General features: G+C 41.9%; 1 protein-coding gene across 1 annotated transcript in view; it reads left to right on the forward strand.

Moving 5' to 3' along the window:
* Positions 1-576: 576 nt before the first annotated feature.
* Positions 577-21445, forward strand: part of faf1 (Fas (TNFRSF6) associated factor 1) — a 60068-nt gene continuing 39199 nt past the window's right edge. Inside the window, exons 1-7 of the mRNA XM_034531206.1 lie at positions 577-636; positions 2690-2758; positions 5644-5690; positions 8277-8542; positions 8649-8740; positions 9135-9226; positions 17006-17111. Of these exons, the coding sequence (XP_034387097.1) occupies positions 577-636; positions 2690-2758; positions 5644-5690; positions 8277-8542; positions 8649-8740; positions 9135-9226; positions 17006-17111 (732 nt within the window). The remainder of the gene's footprint in view (positions 637-2689; positions 2759-5643; positions 5691-8276; positions 8543-8648; positions 8741-9134; positions 9227-17005; positions 17112-21445) is intronic.

Here is a 21445-nt window from a genome sequence, read left to right on the forward strand (position 1 = left end):
CAGGTTTATAGCATATTGAATATGTATTGCAGCCTATATCTTTAGTCTCTATATTTTTGAGTTAGCCTATGTGAAGGCACGACCCAACACAAGATAATTTGCATGTACTAACTAGGCAGGCGTATTGTAATGCTTATGTACGTGTGAGTGAAACGACGCCTCTAAACATATTGACATGAGAAAGGGAAACATGGTCTAATGTCTTTTCATGAAAAGAGGTCTTCAACATGAAACAAGGACAGACGGTCGTGTTTAAAACTTCACAATAAGTATCAACCTCGCGTCCACGGCTCGAGCTTTTACAACAGCTGCAGACACTTTACGGCAGTCGTAAAGCAATGGACTAGATGACAATAATGATAGGAGATAACTGAACACTGTAACGCTACTTTACAGAATTGTGTCCATCTGAAGCGGTTGAATCCCGGTCAGGTTAAATATTTCTAATTTGCCAAACTCGCACTCGTCGCCGCGACAAAGCAAAGCGCTTTTTTTTCACGAATCCGTGTCCCTCCGTGAGGCGAGCGACGCGAGGGGAGCCAGTGGAAGAAGAATCGCTTTTAGCCAGTCATTGCCATGGCCTCCGAAAGCGGCGAGAGCAACATGGATAGAGAAATGATTCTGGCCGACTTTCAGGTGTGTCTCTCCCGTTGTCCCACACATTACACCCAGCAGCTAGCTATCTGTTTCGCCGTCGCTGAACGGTCTCGTTGCTGTCAGCAGCCGTACACTCGACCTGACTGACTGGCGTCGCAAACGGCAGACCCGAGCTGAGCCTCCGCTCTCCGTGGCTAGCTCCCCAAGCTAACACACTGACAGCTTGCTAACTGATTCTGATTACCAATCATTTTACCTGGGAGCTCGCGCACTAGGTAGCGGTGGCCCGGATCTAAAACGGGGGGACGTTTAGTTTTTAATGGCAGGTTTCAAATGTACCGGCTGGACCGATAACGACAGGTCGGGGTTAGCTACATTGATAACGGTGCTCACGTAAACTTGTTTACACGTAGCCAGTCGTCCTGTCAAGGGGTTTAAATCCTCGCCAGAGACGGAATGTCCCTGGATGTACCAGATATGTAGCCCTATATGCAGGTGGGGTAGTATGTTTTGATGTTCACACAATGCGGGCGACTAAAGGACGCCTCCCATTTAAAATCTATCATCCTGTTATGTTATCCTTACTGTGATCAATGCGAACATGATGTATGCCCTTCCTCTCAAATAAACACTTGGTAAATTAATCATAGGCCTCGTCTTCGGCGGTGTCCCTCTCGTGGGGTCGTTATTGTAGCCGTGTGATTGAAATCAACACGATTCACCTTCATAATATTTGACAACGGGCCTAACCGGTGCAGGTTTACACGTTTTCCATAATCTTTTCAGAAAGGCCTCAAAATATATATTGTGTAATTGGGCTGTTGACAAGTCCACCATGTCACATTTCTCAAAGCCAATTCATTGTCCCTCCACCTTACTCCACTCTACATACAACCTACAGTTATGAACACAATAAGGAACATACACTTCATAATAGATACTGAATATCAAAAGCACAACAACATAAATGCCAGCTGACACAAAAAAGACATAAAAACGGATTACTCCAAAGCCTACAAAAATACATTCAATACATATATTTATTTTTGTTGCCATCACTTTCAAGTTTTTTCTTTTCTTCTTTCTTTAGTTGATAATTTTGACTGGGCATAATGCTCAGCCCTTGTTGCTCAAAGATTACATGAACATTTAATATTTCACTGCTCTGTTTTACAAGAATGATGTAATAACCGTCTAAACAAACAAACAGCAAGAGCAGCAATTTATCAAAACATGTTAAACAGAATGATTTCACGATCTACAATCTAAAAATGTAGCCATTGCATGAAACAAAGTCTGTGTTGGCAATTTTTACATATTTACTTTGCGTTGGCATTCAAATTCTCAGTTTGTTGTCCTCAATGATGCATATGTACTTCGAGTTGTCAGCTTCATCTTTCTTTTGATCTTTTAATTCTGGATGGCAGAGGTATGCTACCTTAATGAAATTATCATATCCTGGGTTTCACTTTTGTTTAGAATAAATAATGTCCATTAAAGAGCTAATAAACTAAACCTGAAACTGTCAATATTCCTGTTTCCTGCCCTGAAAGTAAACGTTGATTATTAGTATGCGTACTTCAGGAAAGTATCATTAACTTCCCCCTTGCTACCCGGCTTCTGAAATGACTAAAGACCTCAAGTGTACTACTTTAGTCATACATTTGGGTGTCTTTGGCACAGGTGCAAATACACAGAAGATGTAAACTGCTCTGCACTCCTTCTAAAGCAATTTTTGTGAAGGTTTCGCTGGCTCTGGGCTTCAGGGAGAGCAGCATTTTAACACTGCTTGTGCCAATTTGTTGTCACTTTATTACAGAGAATGTGTTTTGGTTTCCGTCAGTTAAACAAGGATCAGTCGAAAAAGATAATCATGCCTTTGTTACACTTCAGGGTGTGCCACCACTTTAAATGTTTCTCTTATGAGTGGTACCATAGTAGGTACAAATTATAATTTCTTTGTCTGTTTGATTGTGAATGTTTTTTTTCGTATGTACAGGCATAATAATGTTTCATAACACAAACCACAGCATGATCTCGTACAATGTATTTCTCTCTTGTAATTCCTCTTCTTTTTCTCTTCTTCTCACAGGCTTGCACTGGAATTGACAACATTGCAGAGGCAATCACTCTGTTAGAGCTTAATAACTGGGATTTAGTGGTAAGTTCATTAACTGTAGGCTTTGCCAGACAGACCTCGACTTCATCGAGAGTACAAGTTTAAGAGGGCAGTTAACATCCGATAACACACATTCTGAGCAATTGTGACGCGGCCAAAATCCTTTCTTCATTTTTAGCGATTCTGTTTTGTGAAGCAGGCAGCATCTTAGACACCCACAATGCGGTGGCTGTGAGAGAGAGTGTGTCCTGAGCGGTGTGGTGGAGTGAATGTTTAGTCGAGAGACACCCTCTGTGAGAGAGAATGAGTTCTGCCAAGTTTGTATTAACTCATGATGAGTCTGAGTACAGGAGCTCTTTATCGTGCAGTGCATATTGAAAGGGTCAGTCTATATTTAGACCTAGGCTGGCAGGAGTTCAAAGCGGGCAGTAGCGGCAGTCCAAGCAGTGGTAGGACAGACAGTGGGGCCTGGACTCACTGCCCCAGTACATCTGATGACTTGCAATTTCACTGCAGCAGCTGGTAGTTTTTGTAAACATTGACAAAACCAATTTGCCTGTGCATGCGTGGGGTGTGGGTGGGGAGCAGGGTGGTTACATAAAAGCATTTCAGTGACGCTCGTGAGGATTGGTCCCCCCAGGATATGTTTAGCAGAGCAGAGGTTTGTTAGAGCCAAATCAGAGAGCCAGATCCTCATCAGGCATCTCGTCTTGTGATCAATAAATGGTATATGTATGCATTAGTTATGGCATTTGCTGTGAGATATACTATAATTCTGTTACCCTGGATGCTAATGTTTTATTTCAGAAAACATCCAGGTGTATATATGCAATATAAAAGTAACTCCATCCCTCTACGGCTCATCTGTATGGTCACTATGCTCCAAAACAGCCATATTATGGCCACAATATGGCAAATACATTCTTTCCTTGTCAACCTGGATACACGGAGCACGTTAGAGTGCTTTCGTCAATGCATCAAAATAACTATCCTAGCGTTGGCTATCTCAACCAACCCACTTCAGTCGTCTCCTTTGGTCTGAATTCTCATTGTCGTTCACTGATGAACTCCCGGCACGCCACTCACACAGGGAATAACACCCTGATTACTTTTAAGCTTACTTAACTTTAGGTCTTCGTGTGCTCCTGTAAACTTGTATTCTCTGAAATGATTGGACTTTGAAGGACTAGACACTCATGGAAATGAGCAAACTATCGCCTTCTTACAGGCACTTTTCAAATGATGTTTTGATACTCGAAAAGAGATCCGACATCAATGTTGTGAAACTTAAAAACAAATGCCTTTGTATTTTATGTAGCCTTTTTACCCAAACCAGTTTCTACCGCTGAACATCATAGTGTAGCTAGACGCTTTCCTCACAAGTATTTTGACTTGTCATAGCAAAAGTGTGTCACAAATTATTCCAACAACAATATTCAATTCAATTCCAGTAAGCTATGACTAGCAATACTAGGACGCAGCTAATTGGAGTTCAGCCAATAAACAAGCAATGGAGCAGAATCCATGATACAACATTTATTAATAACAGAAGATAAAGAAACAAAGGACTAATGTAAAAGAGTTGAGAAACTCAAGGATATTTTTTTACCTCAAACAAACTAACTTAATAAGCACCAGTTTATAGCACTTTAATAGCATGCCGTGCTAACATCAATGCTTTATATAAGCGCCTGAGTGTGATTTAGTGTCCGTGCAGTTCATTTAATAACAGCTTAAAGGTGCCCCGAAGAGTTTTTGACCTCAATTAGCACCACGGAGCTGTTTTTCTGAGTGGCTCCCGGCTTTGTTTATCTTTCCGAGGCGGTAATGCGCCAAGATATGCAACAGCGCGCCCACAAGTGTTGGGAAGAAGAAGCAAGTAAACGTGGGAGTAAACAAGCCAAATGTTTTATGAGGAAGGAAGTGCATTCAGCTTGTGTCTTTTTATATAATTAAAGTATCAAGAAGACGCAAAATATGATTGAGGGAGAAACACTGAACAGAATCATAACTTAAGTTTGTTTCCAAGAAATCTCCACAGGGCACCTTTTGTGTTCCTTGAACCTCCCCTGAACACTTCTTGCAGCAGGACGGGTCGCATTATCTTGTTGAAGATCCATTGATGCGTCCAATATCACCTTGGATACAGACCATCAATGCTTTATTGGTTTGTCTTCCAGTGGTAGTGTGAGACCATTTTGCCATTCTATATTTATTTCGTTCAATAGGGGGATATGATTCTGCCAGCGCATACCATCTTACTTCATTTAGCTTGTTTTTGCAGTAAAGAATAGTGAGTGTTCGAGATAAATCCAATCAATTGTCCATCTCAACAAAGGCTCAGTGCAAAGCAGTTATTGTCATGTTTGTCCTTTTCAGCTCTCTTTGTTCTGACCAGCCACCCTATTTGAATATTTCATCGTTCTCTGTCACATTTTGTTAGGTTTAGTCTGAAACCTCTGCAGACAGCAAATATAACATACCCTCTGACCCTCTGACAAACATATTGTTTGTCGTACGGTGCTCTGAATGACATGAAGAATGTCCCGCTTTAAAGAAATACACGTACAATATTTATTACACGTTACAATTGAGTTGTGCCTTGGCATATACAAAAAAGCTTTCCATAACCAAATATATTTATTTACTTATTGTTAGGTTTGGAAATGGACGGCAGTTCTCTGACTTACTTTCAGGATACCTGTATATAAATATATGCTGCAGTATCTGCCAGTTTCTTTGAACCATGCTTCTTGTCTATGAGCTGGTATTGTATTATATTGTATTATATTATATATATGTTTGTCATCCTTTAACTTTATGTATCCCAGTAAACAGTCAACGTTTTTTCCGTAGAAAAGAAGAAACTTCAAATAAGAAAATGGTATTATATTCTGTTGTATAATTGACCTCCTCTTTCATTACAGGCAGCCATCAATGGAGTGATACCACAGGAGAATGGGATTTTACAAAGGTAATAACCATGTTGCCACACATGTGTTGTAAATCAGAGGACACTGATCAAATGCTCCCTGATCTTGCATAATAATTTATGACTTTTCAAATTCACTGTGGTTCTTTCTGTTGTCTCACGAGAATGATCGATGATCATGACAATGCCAAGGAAATATGAATGGTTGGTATGGCAGTGGGGAGACACGTCACTAAGGAATATGCGTGCATTTACAATGTAGATTAGCATGCAATGCTGTAAATGTCAAACCAAAGCCGAAATGCATTAGCAGGGAATTTATTTCCATGTTTCCATGAGCTTGGGTTTTGCCACGATCGCAGTGGGTATAGTTTGTACACCGCTTCACAAGTGCAGAAGTGATACATTTCCTGTATCACCACTTCCATGATGAAACACAGCATTATTCATATTCAGCAAATAACACTAACTTAGATGCTACCAAGTCTGGGGTTATTGCTCCTGCCATGGTTTCTATTCTGAAGTATAATAGAGGAATAATATAAAAGGCTGCAACTGAAAGGAAACGTCCTGCCAAGAGGGTCGTTGTACACAGTTACTAAATATAAAGGGTTTCTTTAAGAGGCTTTCAGCCCTTCATTTTCCCTCAACGGTTAGTTTACACCCTTGAATGCACTGGGCTGATCTGAACCCACTCAAACTGGAGACTTTCAGTTATATTTTGTGTCCACACTTGTGTGCATGCGCATGCATTTACAGCTTAATCAAGTAATGCATGCATGCATGTACTCCGGTGTGGTTCAGGCCCTTAGGCCATGAGAATATTGCTGGTCTTTCTCAAGGGCAGACATTGCTGTGAATGGAGGCTGGCTGGCAGTGTGACCAGCAGCCAACACATTTACTAAGTGGCTGGCACAAGTTTGAGTAGGCTGGCGTCGCCCAGTAAACAGACTGATGATGTGACCTGAGCTGGAGCCAGTTGGAGGCTACGCCAACACTCCCCTCTAAAATGCATTTCCTTCCTCCCGTGTGTCCTCTTTAGTAAGCAGGTTGGGAATTATAAGAAGCTTGCATTGTTGATCAGTAACCAAAATTCCTCAGGCCATCAAAAATGATTTCCTGGTTGGACTTGATTAAGAACGCTGAAGCCTCCGTGTAATTGCTTCACTGGCTTCCAGTTTGTCCACACCGGGTGAACAGCTCTGTCTGCTTTGGGACGCCTCCTGGACTACACAGGAGAACAGTGCCATCTATATGTGGGGCGGCATGGAACTACCCCCAAACAACAACAACGGACAGTTTAACGGCCTCCAGTGTTCCCGTGCCAAGTTTAGGTTTTACTTTGGGTTTTTTTTCTCAGATGCTTAGAAGAAGTGTAAGAATCCTCTTTGTAAGATCTCTCTTGATTTTCTTTCGCTTCTTTGAACAAAATATCAGTTGCACTTGTGTGTCATCTATTTCCCCACAATGCATGATTCTAGATATGAGATGAAAATTGTCTTCCTTCTGCAAATACTGCTATATATATACATATACATATTCCACGTATTTAGTTGTACTCATGGTATGACTTCCCATGTGTATTTTTACGGCCAGTTTCCAGCATTTGGATGGTTTTCACATCGATTCCACAGATATATCCATCCACCCTTGAAAAGAAAATATGTGAAATGATCTTAGAACAAGTCATTGTTGTGTGATTTTAGTATATGGTTATTAAATACCTGCTTACTTTTTTTCAGTAACTATACTACCCCTCCATTTATAATTTCAGGAAACATTTGGATCTTCAAATAATTGGTTTGGTGGCTGGTGGAGAAGCCAGTTATAATGTGCTTTCATTTGTGTGGGTTAATTTCCCACCCTATTGCCCTACTCTGTACATTGAGGTTTTGTGGCCGTTGACCGTCAGCCCACCTCGTGGGACAGTGGCCTCTCTCATGTGGTGGGCCAGTTAAATACGGCCTTTGTTAGAAAGCCTGAGTCTGGCACTCTGCTCTTGCGAGACGGTTGCTGCTTACACTTAAGGAACAAAGGGCACACTTTGTTCATGGACGGGAGACAAAAAGACAATATTTACTGTGTTGTGTGAAACATGGGTCGTACACTGAGCAAGCAGCAAAGAGAAAAGCATTAAAGAGAGTACGCAGATATTGTAGAGAAGGGTGGCTCTGAAAGTCTGATTGTATATAAGTCTATTGGAAAATGACGCTACTTCTGACTTGATTTATTACTCAGTAAACATAAATTTATGGTCTGAATCGCACGTTCCAAGTCTTCTTCAATACGTCATGATGTTCATTTAATAAATGGTGTTCCCATTTAGAGTAACAGAGACAATGAAGCTGGGTATGCTTTAGGGCGGGTCTACCTTAGGATTGACATGTTGCTACTATGACATAGTATCTTGTGGCGTCCACTTCTCTGATACAGTCCATGGTAGAGATGAGGACACAGATACGCTTGATGTTGCCAAGAATAGACATATTTATTTCTGATAGCTTCTATCATGTTTTTGCAGTTTCTTCTGTCCATATGTTAGTGTCATGATGTGGCATGAAAGACCCTGGGATATGAACTCGGCAGTCAATCTTCGACACCATTACTAACCCTGTCACCTCTATGCAGTAACTTTTCCAGTGAGGCGAGCCAGTCCAGCATGTTCGGACCTCCTAGCCAATCAGAAGCAGCCGATGCAGCAGCAGGAGGTTCAGTTCCTCCCCCCTCCTCTTCGTCTTCGTCCTCCTCTCCTGCATCGTCCTCGACTTCAGCTTTTTGCCCTGTCAACCCCTCCTCCCGACACATTGTAGAGCGCCAGCCCCGGATGCTCAACTTCAGGGTGGAGTACAGGCAGCGCACTATAGAGCTGGTACTGGAGGAAGGCAGCACAGTCGGTGAGCACCACACACGCTGATATAAATTTTGTATACAATACTCAACATATCAAATTGCCTCTTTGTGCATAATATACATTTTCCGTGGCATCAATTTAATTTACAGGAGAAATCAAAAAACTCCTCGAGGCAGATCTTGGGATTCCAGTGTCCAAAATGCAGCTGAAGGGATGGAAGAGTGGAGATGTTTCCGATAGTGTGAGTTAACAAACCCTATAAAAAAAACTAAAAACAATGTAGCACTAAGAAAAGAGGAAAAAAAGCACAGGTGATATGAGCTTATCTTCTCTTACCTTTGTTTTGCTTTTGCAGTTTGACTGCGTGTTCTGTCTGTCAATTACATTTTCCAATTTCATTGTTTTAATGCTGTTATCCAAGAGATCCTGTGGCCAAGTGGAGATCACACCACTGGTCGCCACAGCCTTGCTCAGGTCACTAAGCTCTTGCCAGCATGCCAACATTAGTTTTGCAAACAGGCCTGTTTCCTACTCCACCATCAGTACAACTATTTGATGTTCCTCAAACTATATTTCTTGTTAGTATAACTATTTTGAAGTTGTATCTCTGTGTGTGTGTGTGTGTGTGTGATCAGACGGTGATGAGAAGTTTACACCTGCCCAAGAACAACAGCCTGTATGTCCTGACTCCAGACATCGCTCCTACTGCAAGCACCAGCAAAAACAGGTATTAAGCTCAGTATTCAGCACTCTATCACGCTTCCTAGAATTTGTAATTTCACAATAAATCCTCTTCCTCTTCCCATGCTGGTACATTTACACTAGTAACTATGAAATACTCCTGGTGCTTGTATGAGCGTAGTACCCAATAGCGAACACCAGGTGGCGGTCTATTTCCAGTTATGAATATGTGTCCAGAATTCAGCTAGCAAACACCATTTTCATTGGTATATTAGGAGACATTTGACCTGCTGGTGCACATTCATTTTCTCACGTCCATTTTGCCATTTTGAGAGGGACATCTATCGCCGCAATCTCTGTTGTGTAAATAATAATTTCCCCTCCCATCTTTGTTTCTTTCAACCTGAAATTGTTGCTTGGTTAAGGTCGTTTCCTGTCGTACTATGTATATGATATTCACACTTCATCTATTATTTATTCCCATTTATTTTGAAAACACCCAAGTGTTACTTTAGTGATGGTACCGAGTGGCAATAGAGATTTGTTGTTTGTGTTCTCCGTGTTCATTTCAGTGAATCCGTGGCAGTATTAGCAACCTTTACTTCTGAAATGTCAGGCTCGCAGTGTAAAGCCAAAGCGGTAATACAATCACAGGAGGCAGCTGAACATGTGATTGTCCTTTTCATTAGTGCCAGGTTAACGTGATCCAGAGAAGTCATATCTCTCCCTTCATTTCACCTGCGTATTGTACGAAGTCCAAGAACTTTTCATTTTTAAAGATAAGAGCGTTGGATGGGTGAAAATAGATATGTGTGAGGGTACATACTTGGCTGTGTGTAAGATATTGTCCGTGTGAGTGGACAGCACAACAAAAAAAACTTTGGAATGATAGAATTAGGCAAAAATACAGGCAAACTCAACTCTATTTTTGATAAAGAGTGTACCGTTTCGGAATAGGACGAGCATTACAACTGGATCGATTACAACCCCCCCGCCCCCCTCTCAACAATTCCAGACTTAAATAACGTTAAAAGTTAGTGCTTAAAATATGGAAGACAGACTTTGCAGATTTATTTAAAGAAAAGCATACGTCACCTGACTTTGATGATGCATTTTTATATGACATCGGTACCACACATTTTGAGTTGGAGATGGTCATGAATCTACTGCTGTAGCCCAAATACATTTCCTAATTGAGAAAGTACTAAAGAGGAATTTCTACGACCTTTAAAATCTCCTAATCTTTTAGTGGTCGGTCCTCTTGTATCTTTTCAAAACATGCTTTGAATATGGTCAAATTGCATCTCTATTGCCTCTATCGATCATGCATATTCAATACGAACTATTATTAGAGCAAGAAACTACAAATTCATGTTTTGTTGACTGTATCGACATTTATTTGCCTTTTTAAATTCATGGTAGCGGGGGTAGATGGTGGATTTCCTCAAACAATCTCGGCCTTGTGTAGTCGCCTCGTTGCTTGTGTGAAGATCAATGATGTGATGACTGACCGGTTCGATACATCTTTTGGGGTAAAACAAGATGCCCTCCAAGTCTTTTTACATTTTACACATTACGGAAGCTAATTTAGGCAATAAATAGGGTATTTTATTATTCACGGATTATATCATTTTACTGTCTGAGTCTGACCTACAGAATATGTTGACTGGTTGGTTTGTGGTGTTATATGTAGAGATTAGTAATAAATCAAAGCAACATTTAAATAATGCTTTTCAGAAAGAATGGTGTTGTAATGAGTACAACAAAATAGTTCGGGCTTTGTTCTCTTTAAAATATGTTGCATATAAATACTCTTATTGCCCTCGATGGACTGGCGGCCTGTCCAGGGTGTCCCCTGCCTTCGCCCTATGTCAGCTGGGATAGGCTCCAGCGCCCCCGCGACCCTAATGAGGATAAGCGGTATTGAAAATGGATGGATGGATGGATAAATACTCTTATTTCTGTTGATGGATTTATGACTTCTGAGGTTTGGACGAGGTTCCTTTCCTGACTGCTTGGAGGCTCTAGAAGCTTTAGTTGCACAGTTTCTATTCTATGAGCCAATGAGGTTGGTCAATTCCAAAATATTCAGCAGTAAAACCGATTGTGTGACCTGTGTGATTTGTGGAGTGCCATTACCATGTTATACTCTATTAATTATGATGATTTAAGAGGGTTAATTATCCATTAAATGGCTTGACAAAACTCTGAAATAATATGGTTTACAGATTAGCAAAAATTGGAATAGCGGTTACATTTTTAAGTTTCCTAACTTTCTCTCAAAAGAAGGCAAGATGGATTATTTGATTAGTAATTGTTTTTATTTCTCCAGTACGATGAAGTATATGTTTTTGTCAGTGATTTATTAATGGAGTTGTAGATGATGATGGTCTGAATATGCAGCACTCTGGTCCTGGCTTGAATTAATTGATGGTGTCTTGTAGGCCCATGCACGCTGGGCATAGTTATGTGTGACACAATAATACACATTTTATTTGTTCATTCTATATGACTAATGATCATGTGATAGTTTGTTGTCAGTTTTTAAAGGCTGAATGAAAACGTCTTGATAAAACATTGAAGGACACCTTTTGGTGTGCCATTCTGTGACTGCCAGTTTTACTGTCTCACTTCATCAGATAGGCTCATAATATGAACATGATAATTTTCAGTCACACTTTTCTATGGTACGTTTTCTTTATTAGAGTTGTTTATAGTCTCACTTAGGATGGCCCTGGTTTGTTTGTTGATGTGGATTCTAAATTAATATTGTACTGTAACTCTCCCCACATTTCCTCATGTTAGCAGCCAAGCAAGCATCCTCATGTCACCAGAACACTTGTAAAATAAGTCATTTGGCAGTTTGCCGCTTTGCCTGCTAGTTAGGCTAAGTGGTAGTTATATTGTGTTGGCAGCTAATGGCCCTCATCTCCCCAGTCTTCCCTCCCTCGCCTCCCTTGCCTCCCTCTCCTCGTCTTCTCACTCCCCCACTTACTGCTGTGTCTTTTTAGCAGCGCCGTTGCCATTTTTCCAAGTGTTATCGATATCATTTTGGGTGTCAGGAGCTCATTATTCTGTGTCAGCTATTTTGGTGGAGGACAGTTGGGGCTGAATTGTGTGTGTGTGTGTGTGTGTGTGTGTGTGTGTGTGTGTGTGTGTGTGTGTGTGTGTGTGTGTGTGTGTGTGTGTGTACTATGCTGTCATACTGGGAGAGGATAGGTGACAGATCACAGAGTAGCGGGACCAGGCAAGCTGTTAGCTTGCAGTAAAAATAAACTGTGGTCACACCGTACATCCACAGTAAGTGCAGTGTGTGCAAATTTGTTGCAGTAGACTGAGCTCAGTGCCAGTAAAGGCTTCAGCCCAAAGTTTGCAGGGAGGGACACACACATTATACCAACTCATGGTACCAATGTGTCACTATCTACTTGTGCACAATTCTTGAAAACTAAATTATTATGGAACCAGATTATTGTGCTTTACATTACAACTCCACTTATTACTCAGAGATGTAGAACTCTTCCTAGAAGTGTTATTTCATTGCACTTCCCACTCTCAGTGATGCTCAAAGTAGAGTCTGTGAGACACATTGTCTCTATCTATTGTCTCATTATAGAGTGGAATTGAGTTAGAGATTTTTGCATGTCTGGTTCCCTCGTCTCAAAGTCAATGGGTTTTTTCAATTGGTTTTTGGTGAGATGCATGAAATAAAGTCTGTGGTCAACACAATCTTAAGAGATTTTAAAGTTTTATTCTACGATATATGATGCATCAGTAGATTACTAAGTGTCTTAAAATAGGAAGTTGCCTACAAGTGGCCAAGTAAGTCTACAAAACGTCACTAATCTGCCTTCACAGCCTCCATGTGTATACTTGTGCTACTGCGACTGGTGTAGTTTTATACATTGTTCCTACACAGTATGGGAACATATGGAATTAGTTCTTAATATTTTCCAAGTAATAAGTATGTAAAAAATTTGTGTTTCCAGACTATTGCCTCTATCCTGTTTTGTAAATGATAAAATATGATATATATATATATATATATATATATATATATATATATATATATATATATATATATATAATACTAATGAAAGAACCAATATTCTCAGTTCAAATTGTTATCTTTAATTTTATGTTTTGTAGTAAGGTTAATGAAACTACCACTGTCTGCTATATAACTTTATTTGCTAGTTTGTAGTTGCCGTTAACCACCCAAATTTAATTTCACTTTTGTTTGCTTCAAATTGTTGCTGAGTAAAAATGCAAATGTGCCATAAATGGTAATATCTCTGGCAATTACTTTGTAGAGCTTGGCTCATGCAGCACACACACCTAAACCAAACGGACTGATTAAACAGTGGCTCCACTGTCATTACGATTCCGCTGAGTAAACCTCTCTTAGTTGTCTTGTTTGATTAGAAATAAATCTTGAGGCTTTGGGAGATTTTCCTCTGAGCACCAATCCATCTCAGGTAGTTATTTAGTTAGCGATGTGCTGTGCAGTTAGTACTGCAGTGTCAACGCCCGGCCTAAAGAAGGTCTTTCTCTGTGGCCATGTTGATGACTGTCTGTGAATACAAGAGGGTGTTGAGGAGGACCTAATCTCTTGCATAAATGATGACGGCCTGATGAATATTTCAATGGAGCCTGTTTCCTTCCTCGTTTATTCTCCGCTCTGCTCTCAGGAAGCCTGTTTGCTAAGGAAAGGTTATTTTAATTTGAACTCTCAAATCATTTTGAAATTGCAAAAATGATTCATTAGGTTTTGTGTGTTTTATTGCGGCCTCCTGCATCCCCCCCCCCCCCCCCCCCCCCCCCCCTCCCATCTCTCCCTCTGTGCGTCAGCTATCCAGTAGCAGATTCACAGATGCTTGAGGTAAGATAGCTAGCTGGTTAGCTAGAGCAGCCCTGATGGGAAGTATATCTCAGTTAGCTTGCTGATTAACGTTGGAACAAGATGGCAGAACAAAACAGAGCACAGCCTGAACGGTTTCGCATCCTTCTGCTTTGTTGTGGATGCAAAATATGGAGGAGGTAAGATGACCTTGTGTGTACTTCATGACCTCCCATGTACGAATTAAGAGGGAACAGCTCACCTGGTCAGTGTGTCTCTAATCAGATGAAACACACGCAGGATGCTAGTGAGTGTGTGTCAGTGTGAGAGGGGTCGGAGAGAATGTGTGTGTGTGTCTGTGTGTGTGTAGGGGTATTTGTGTTTTGCAGGCACATGCCACAATTTGTGTGTGTGTGTTCTTCTGTGTCTGGCAGTGCTAGTTTAATAAGGTCTAGAGTCTGCTCTGTGCCGTGGGGACTCACAGCTTAGGCGATGGGCTTACCTCAGAATGAAACCAATCTGTTTAGCCTGCTCTTCTCCCCTGCAAAACGCTCCATTTTCTCTGTCCATAAAGTTAAATGACATTTTCCTCCCGGCACCCTTATGCCATGTCAAGTACCTCCAGAGATGTTGCGGGCCGACCTGGATGTCACAAGTGTGTGTGTTGAGTGAGAAGTAGACCTCTGAAGGCAGAAGCAAACACGGAGACGTCCACATTTCAACCCTGTGCTGCTTGAAGGGCCTGCTGCCTTCAGATGGCAGCTGCTTTGAAAACATCAGTGGGGAAAGCAGTGGAGACAAAGGGATATTGGACTTGAAATACGGGTGTTTTGTTTATATTAACCTGCAAGCCTCTCCAAACAGATGGCACATTTCCCCTCTCTGAATGCATTTTATATTTTGAGTAATTATATTTGTACTATAGAGCACAACGAGTGATCAGATTATTTTTCAAAGTAGATCTTGGAACAGAACTCCACCCACACACTCACCAAATGGCTCGTCGGTCTGCCATGAATGACTGCTAAGATGTTCCTTCTTTGCTTGGAAGGACAGAGTAACACTTCCACTCAGTTTACCCTCTATCTCTGTCTATTTAGGAGTCTAGCTGCCTGCCAGCAGTAGCTCGGGACTGTGTCCAAACATAATCATGATATTAGCTAGATCCTTATTTATGTGTCCCTACCCCTTCCATTTTTCTCTCTCTGCCTCACACACGCATGCACACACATCTCTCTCACCCTTCTGCTCAGCCCTATTACATATGCATCCATCCTTCCCACTCCACACATTTCCAATCTTCCCCAGTTAGCTACAACAAACATTACATTTACATATTGATTTCGTAGTTTTAGTCAATGTAAATATGCTGTCATTACAGTAAATTTGAGCTTCTGTTAACATAAGCTCGTCCAGATCTGTGCAGATTAAGTGTGTGATTGCATAATTAATGTGTGCGCTACATATTAATTCCCCCCATCCCTCTCTTTCTCTCAACTCTTCCTCCTCTCCTTGGGTTCTGAGCCCTGATTAAGTGCCTGCTTCGGCCCTTAAGCCTCCCATTGATATTCAGCCGCACAGACCCAGCGTTTGCTCAAAACGCTACTTAACCTCACAGCTTATTGTAAATGAAGCTTCCAAAAGTTGATTCCCCCACCACCTCCTCTCTACGTGAAGCACACAAAGTGTCTGCGTTTGCGTCGTTCACAGCGTCTCTGTCACAGCTGTAAGCTGCTGAGCGAGCTGCAGTGCCAGTCCAAAATGTCTGACCCCCCAGGGCCTCTTGAACAGATCATGTCTTCACTGCCAGGTCTCTGCTCACAATGAGATCAGCATATGGCATCCACTGTGAGAGTGGGAACATCTCAGACCAGTGGTTACCTGTAAACAGCATTTATCTGCATTTTTATTCGCCCACCAGTGAATGGTGTTTATGCTTTGAGGGAAAATATGTAATTATTGCTGTTTTTTTACACATTGTTTAAAATGTAATATTTAGATTTATAGCTTGATCTTTTAGGTGTCCTATTACTCATGTAGCTGGAGATCAAATGTTATGTTAAATTGGTTTTATTCATTTTTATTAGTACTCCTGAAGGTTTCTCTCCACTCTGTCAGTGTTATTATTTCACTTCCATAATGTGATACTATGAATTTGAATTGAGGAATATTTGACCATAAAACTGATGCAGATAGAGATTGAAGCTTCAGGTTTCTGATACAGCTTACAGTAGCCTGTAATTTAAAATGAACTGATATATTTGAATTGATATTAATACAATCACTATACAGTCAAGCTAGACAGGCAGTGAAGTACAGCAGTAATGCAACAGTTAACCAGCAGCATCTGCTAAAGAGGTTTGTCTTGATGCAAAATACATATGTTCATCATTTGCTTCTTCGGCTTGAGAATGAAAGTAGTTGCTGGTCCCTTACGTTCATAATTGTCTATATTCTGTAATAAAAGAAAAAAGCCAGAAAACTCGATCAACAACCTTGGGTCACCGTAAAAACTTTTAAGGCATCTTTGGTTTGTATTTAGGAAGGTGCTGTAGGTCCTCCTGTGTTTATTTCATAATAGCTGCCAGGTTTATTAGCAATAAGGCAGATTGATGGACTGCATGCTGTTACTGTGCAGGTGGTCATAGCTGTGGTGGCCTGCTGTGCTGAGTGAAGCACTGGCCAGGCTTGTTAAGACACAACCAGTAAAGTGGGCGACTCACCCCCAGAGGAGGCACCCACCTCCCTGTGGGCCAGCAGGCTACAACCAGTTGACAAGTTTCAACTTGCCCTTTATACTGATGATGTTTATTTTTTATTTCCTCTTTACTTTCCTACCTCTTATGTAATTGTTATGCCTGGCGTTTTTTCCATATTACTTTTCTGCATCAAATTCTATTATATTTTATATATAAAAAAATATATATCTCCTACTGTGTTCATCCCTATTTCTTACTGTTATATTTTTTTCCTCTCCTCATTTAGTGATCTCCAAGAGTCGTTAAACCAGAACTTCCTGTTGGTCATCAGCCACCGCGAGGCCCAGAGGGACTATAGTCTCAACTTCCCCGGCTCCAGAACCATACAGGAGGTATGACACCAGCATGCACACAGACACAGACCATACTGGACACCAGAGTCACTTTATACGCCTCAGACACTCCAGAGCTCTCAGTAACTCACCCACAGACTCTCACACATAAATAATATTATTGTACCTGAGTCGAGTTTCCCTTAGCACCGCTTTCATTCCATTTGCCAAACATTGCTAGTCTATCTCAGCCATCGATTCATTATTCATCACAAATGATCACATTTCCAAGCACATAATTACTCTCACAGCTGCAGTCTGGTACAACCCCCTCTTTTTCTCCCCACTCCCCCTACACGGCATCTTTCTCCCCGTCTCTCAGCAGTCTGGGAGGCGATTTAAATACTGAACATTGTTTGATCTAGGCATGCGGGAGCAATGGAAAGAGACAGAGTACCATTAATTTTCCTCATCTGAAACTAAACAGTAGATTCGGCGGCCTATGAAATATTTATAGTAACTCGTACTGGACCCCGTGTGAAGGCAGTACAACTGGTTGTCTGTCGGTTATTACTATCACAGCTGCAAATGGATTTGAGGAGCATGGAAATATGTGTGTGCTTGCCTATGTAGATGAGTAAGTGTGTGCATGTCTGTGTCAATGTTTGGCCCCTTGTGAGTTCAGATCAGCACTCCCCTGGAGATGCACGCACACACACACACACACACACACACACACACACACACACACACACACACACACAAAAAGTATGGAAATAAGCTCCCCAAAGACTGATCAGGTAAAACAGAGAGATCCGTCTATTGATTTTTAAGTAATCCTTTTTTCCACAAAACATCTATGGGTAGGAAATGTCAGTCGTTAGCCATTTTCATTCATGTAGCAGCATTACGTCATTTTTTTTATTTCGTGTTTTTCATTTTGGTTTCCTCTTTATGGTTTTACATGCAGCTAATTATTTACTTTCGAGCAGCAATGAAAGGTGTTTCTCCCAAGTTTATTTTTTGCTCACTGCGACCAATGAAGCTCGAGTCTGGCTCCTCGGTGCGGGTGAAGATTACACTAATAATAATCGGGCTACTTGCAGGGCTTGTAATGGTGCTAATTGAACAGATTAGTACAACCAACATATGAACTGGATGAGGCAGCTTGCCTCCCTGGTTTCCTCCCTCCTCCATCGCTCTTTTCCTTTTCCCCTCCCTCCGTCATCTCTCTCTTTCTCTCTCACCCTTTTCTCAGGCAGATGGTTTTGATGAGCACCCACTGTGAACCTTAAGTGTTTCTGCTGGGATTACAAACACTGGGGAGGGGTCCCTGTAGTGTGGGAGGGGGGAACCATGGACACAAAAAGGAGGCAAAGGACTGTTGGCTTGGTGGGGGTGCTGTAAGAGGCCATAGGGGATGGAGAAGGTACAATATGGGCTTAAACAGGCCTCCGTGTCGTGGTCTTTTCCTTACGCAAGCCTTTAGGCATCTCAAGGCCCCCTGCAGTGAAAATGAGACCCAGAACTTTAACCTGTAAAGATCTGGACTCTGTTTGCCCCATGTTGAACGTGCTCTTTATATATTTACTCTTTAGCCAGGGAACGGGTGTCTTTCTTCCTTTTTTTATACTGTAATGTCAATGTGCTAAGAAATGATGTCATTAAACCATGTGTGCACACAATGTAGGGACTGATTCAAGAGGTTCAGTAGCCGGTGTGGAGAGCTACAGGTGCCACCACCTGCAAAGGCAGTTAAATAGTAGTTGTGGATGACCTTTGTGAAGTTGCTTTGGAGGAATGTGTGATGCTCAATCAAGACGTGTTAGTTTGAGATTTCTAAATTTATTTCTAAAAACAATAATAAAAGAAACAAACAAGCGGGTGAGTGTATTTCTGTCACCATAAGAAGAATGAAACAAAGAAGTAACACCATATTCAGCCAGCCTGACTCCCCTTTCTGCTCATACTGTGTCCACTCGCAGACACATATGGACTCCACTACAGTGCACCTTTCTCTCCCCATTCTTCCTTTTGTCTTAGCAGAAGACTAGCCGATGGTCTCTGCTTATGCATATCAATAGGGATAGACTCCCATCTTCTTGTTTGTCTTTGCCAAAGGCTCTTGCTTTGCCTTGTGGCTCTCAGGGAACTGCCCTTGCCCCTCCCTTTCTATTCCTTCTTTCTCCATCTCTTTCTCCCAGTGTCCCTTCTCTACCTTCTTTTTTTTCTATCTCTAGAGCGCAGGGCTGTGTAGACTCTGATTGGCATTACCAGACAAGAGTGTGGGGGTAAGTTGCTGGCTAGCTTCTGAGCTAAGCTGGAGAGCAAATGTTTGCCAGGGAAGTAGAGGGTAGAATAGGGATGGCTGCTTGTTTCGGGTTGTCCGTGACCAGACCAGTTGTCCTGGGGATTTCCCTCCTCGACTGCCCCCCGGGGCTGGGCCTGGGCCCCATCTCTACTCCGCAGCTGGGAGACATATAGGAACCAAATGCAGACAGGGCTACAGAGCTGAGAAAAGGAAGGTTGGATCGAAAAAAGGAATGAAAGAAAGGCATCTGGTGCCTAAGGGAGGCGAAGAAAGAGAGCGAGAGAGAGCTTGTGACTGTTTAACGGAAACCTTTCCTTCTCTTTGATTTGCTTCCAGCCAGGGATTACAGGCAATTGGCATTTACAATGATTGGATCATTAATTTTTCTTTGAGGCATATTGCCCAGCAGCTCAGCACCACAGCCAGTCTAATGTTGTGTATAACTTGCTCATACACCCTTGCTTCATCTCAACAGGAACAGCATCACACAAATCAGCTGTGCTGTATTTGTCACCAGGACTTTGATTTATATCCTGCTCTGCTCTGTGAAAGACATTTCCTTTTACATTTTAGCTTCTGTATGTCAAAGTCAGGTTGATGCTTTTCATCAACGGTGCCATGTTCTGCTTAACACAGCCCATCAACACTCCTTTGTTTTAGGTCAAACGCATGGGAATAGTGAGTCATTGCTATTTAAAAATGAGTTACTCAGAGTCAGATGAAATATAATTGTTTTCATTTGTTGCGGTCTAACTTCTCAGTGAGATGTCTGTTTTGGCAGACAGGGGGCAGCATTAGACAGTATTGTTCCTTGTGCACAGGGCATGCTTTGTAACTGAGGGCTGCTGTAGAAACTTCAGCTACCTGGAGGAGCCAGAGCAAGGCATTGTGTCACCCTGTTGTCCTGTTGGCTGCTTCTAAAGGACTTTAGTTCTCTTTGATATGGTTGCGTCCGATTCTCATCGTAGCGCCATACTTTTTCAAATGGTAAGACAAGACCTGTGTCTGCCTATTCTGGTGGTGTAGTTTCAGGTGGGCAAGCCTGGCGTGTAGCTGTGTTTTCTTTCTGTGTTGAGATCAGGTTGTCCTTTGCCAGGTGCCTTTCACTGTCTGACTCCATCCCCCCCACCCCCCCTACGCACAGACTCCTCCACCTCTCACCTTCATTCTCTCTGTGGTGGGTGTTAGTTTGTTGTTTATCTGATGCTGCTTTAACCTCTGTCTGCAGCCTCTTCATTACTAGTGTTTATGCCTCTCCTTTCCTCCCTTTTACCCTCTATTCATCGGCTGGCCAGCCGGTCAGTCAAATCCCTGTAGTCCGGCTGGTCAAACATAGATATTACACTCTGTAATAACACTGGCCACCCGCTCTGACCCCAGTCTGCTATCCTGGCTATAGCTTCTCTTCATAAGGATAGGCCCCGAGCCGTGTGGTGTGGGATTTACGCTAGAAAGACAAAGGATGGACTGTGCCACTCAGTTATTATTGTTCTTTTATTTGTTTCTCAGCTCGTTTTACTGCAAATTGCTTTTCTATGGCAGGTCCAGCACAAATAAAATATAATTTATTTGAGAGATTGATACCTTCAATATAATATTTATTGTTGCCTTGATAAAGGGATAGACATCAGATATAAATATAATAATTTCTGCATGCAGAAATACTGTGTTAGTGCTTTTAGACCCCCGCACAAGTGCATACTGATGCAAAGTGTGACGGTGAAAGTCTGCCCCTGTAGTCTTGTTAGCTCAGTGTTTTGCAGCTGCTTTGCCTGACATTGACTTTGACTTTGTGTTTGTGGCGTATTTAAGTTTCCACCTCCATGACCAGCAGCCTTGCATAGGCCCAAGGATCCATCTCTCTTCAGTGCTTTTTACAAAGACAGGATTTGACCCGTGTGTAGAGGGATCTTTGCTCCACAATTGACAGTTTTCTCAGCATCAGTGTCCAGCCCTGCGGGCCTGAAGGGCAGAATTCTCCTGAACAAATGCGCTAGATTCCACGGCCGCCAGCGCTCAGACGCCGCCAGGGCTTTGATCACCTTCGGCTGGCGCACATCAGGCTGGCGTTAGGGCTTTAAAC

The sequence above is a fragment of the Cyclopterus lumpus genome, chromosome 4 (assembly GCF_009769545.1).
Source record: "Cyclopterus lumpus isolate fCycLum1 chromosome 4, fCycLum1.pri, whole genome shotgun sequence".
Lineage (NCBI taxonomy): Eukaryota > Metazoa > Chordata > Actinopteri > Perciformes > Cyclopteridae > Cyclopterus > Cyclopterus lumpus.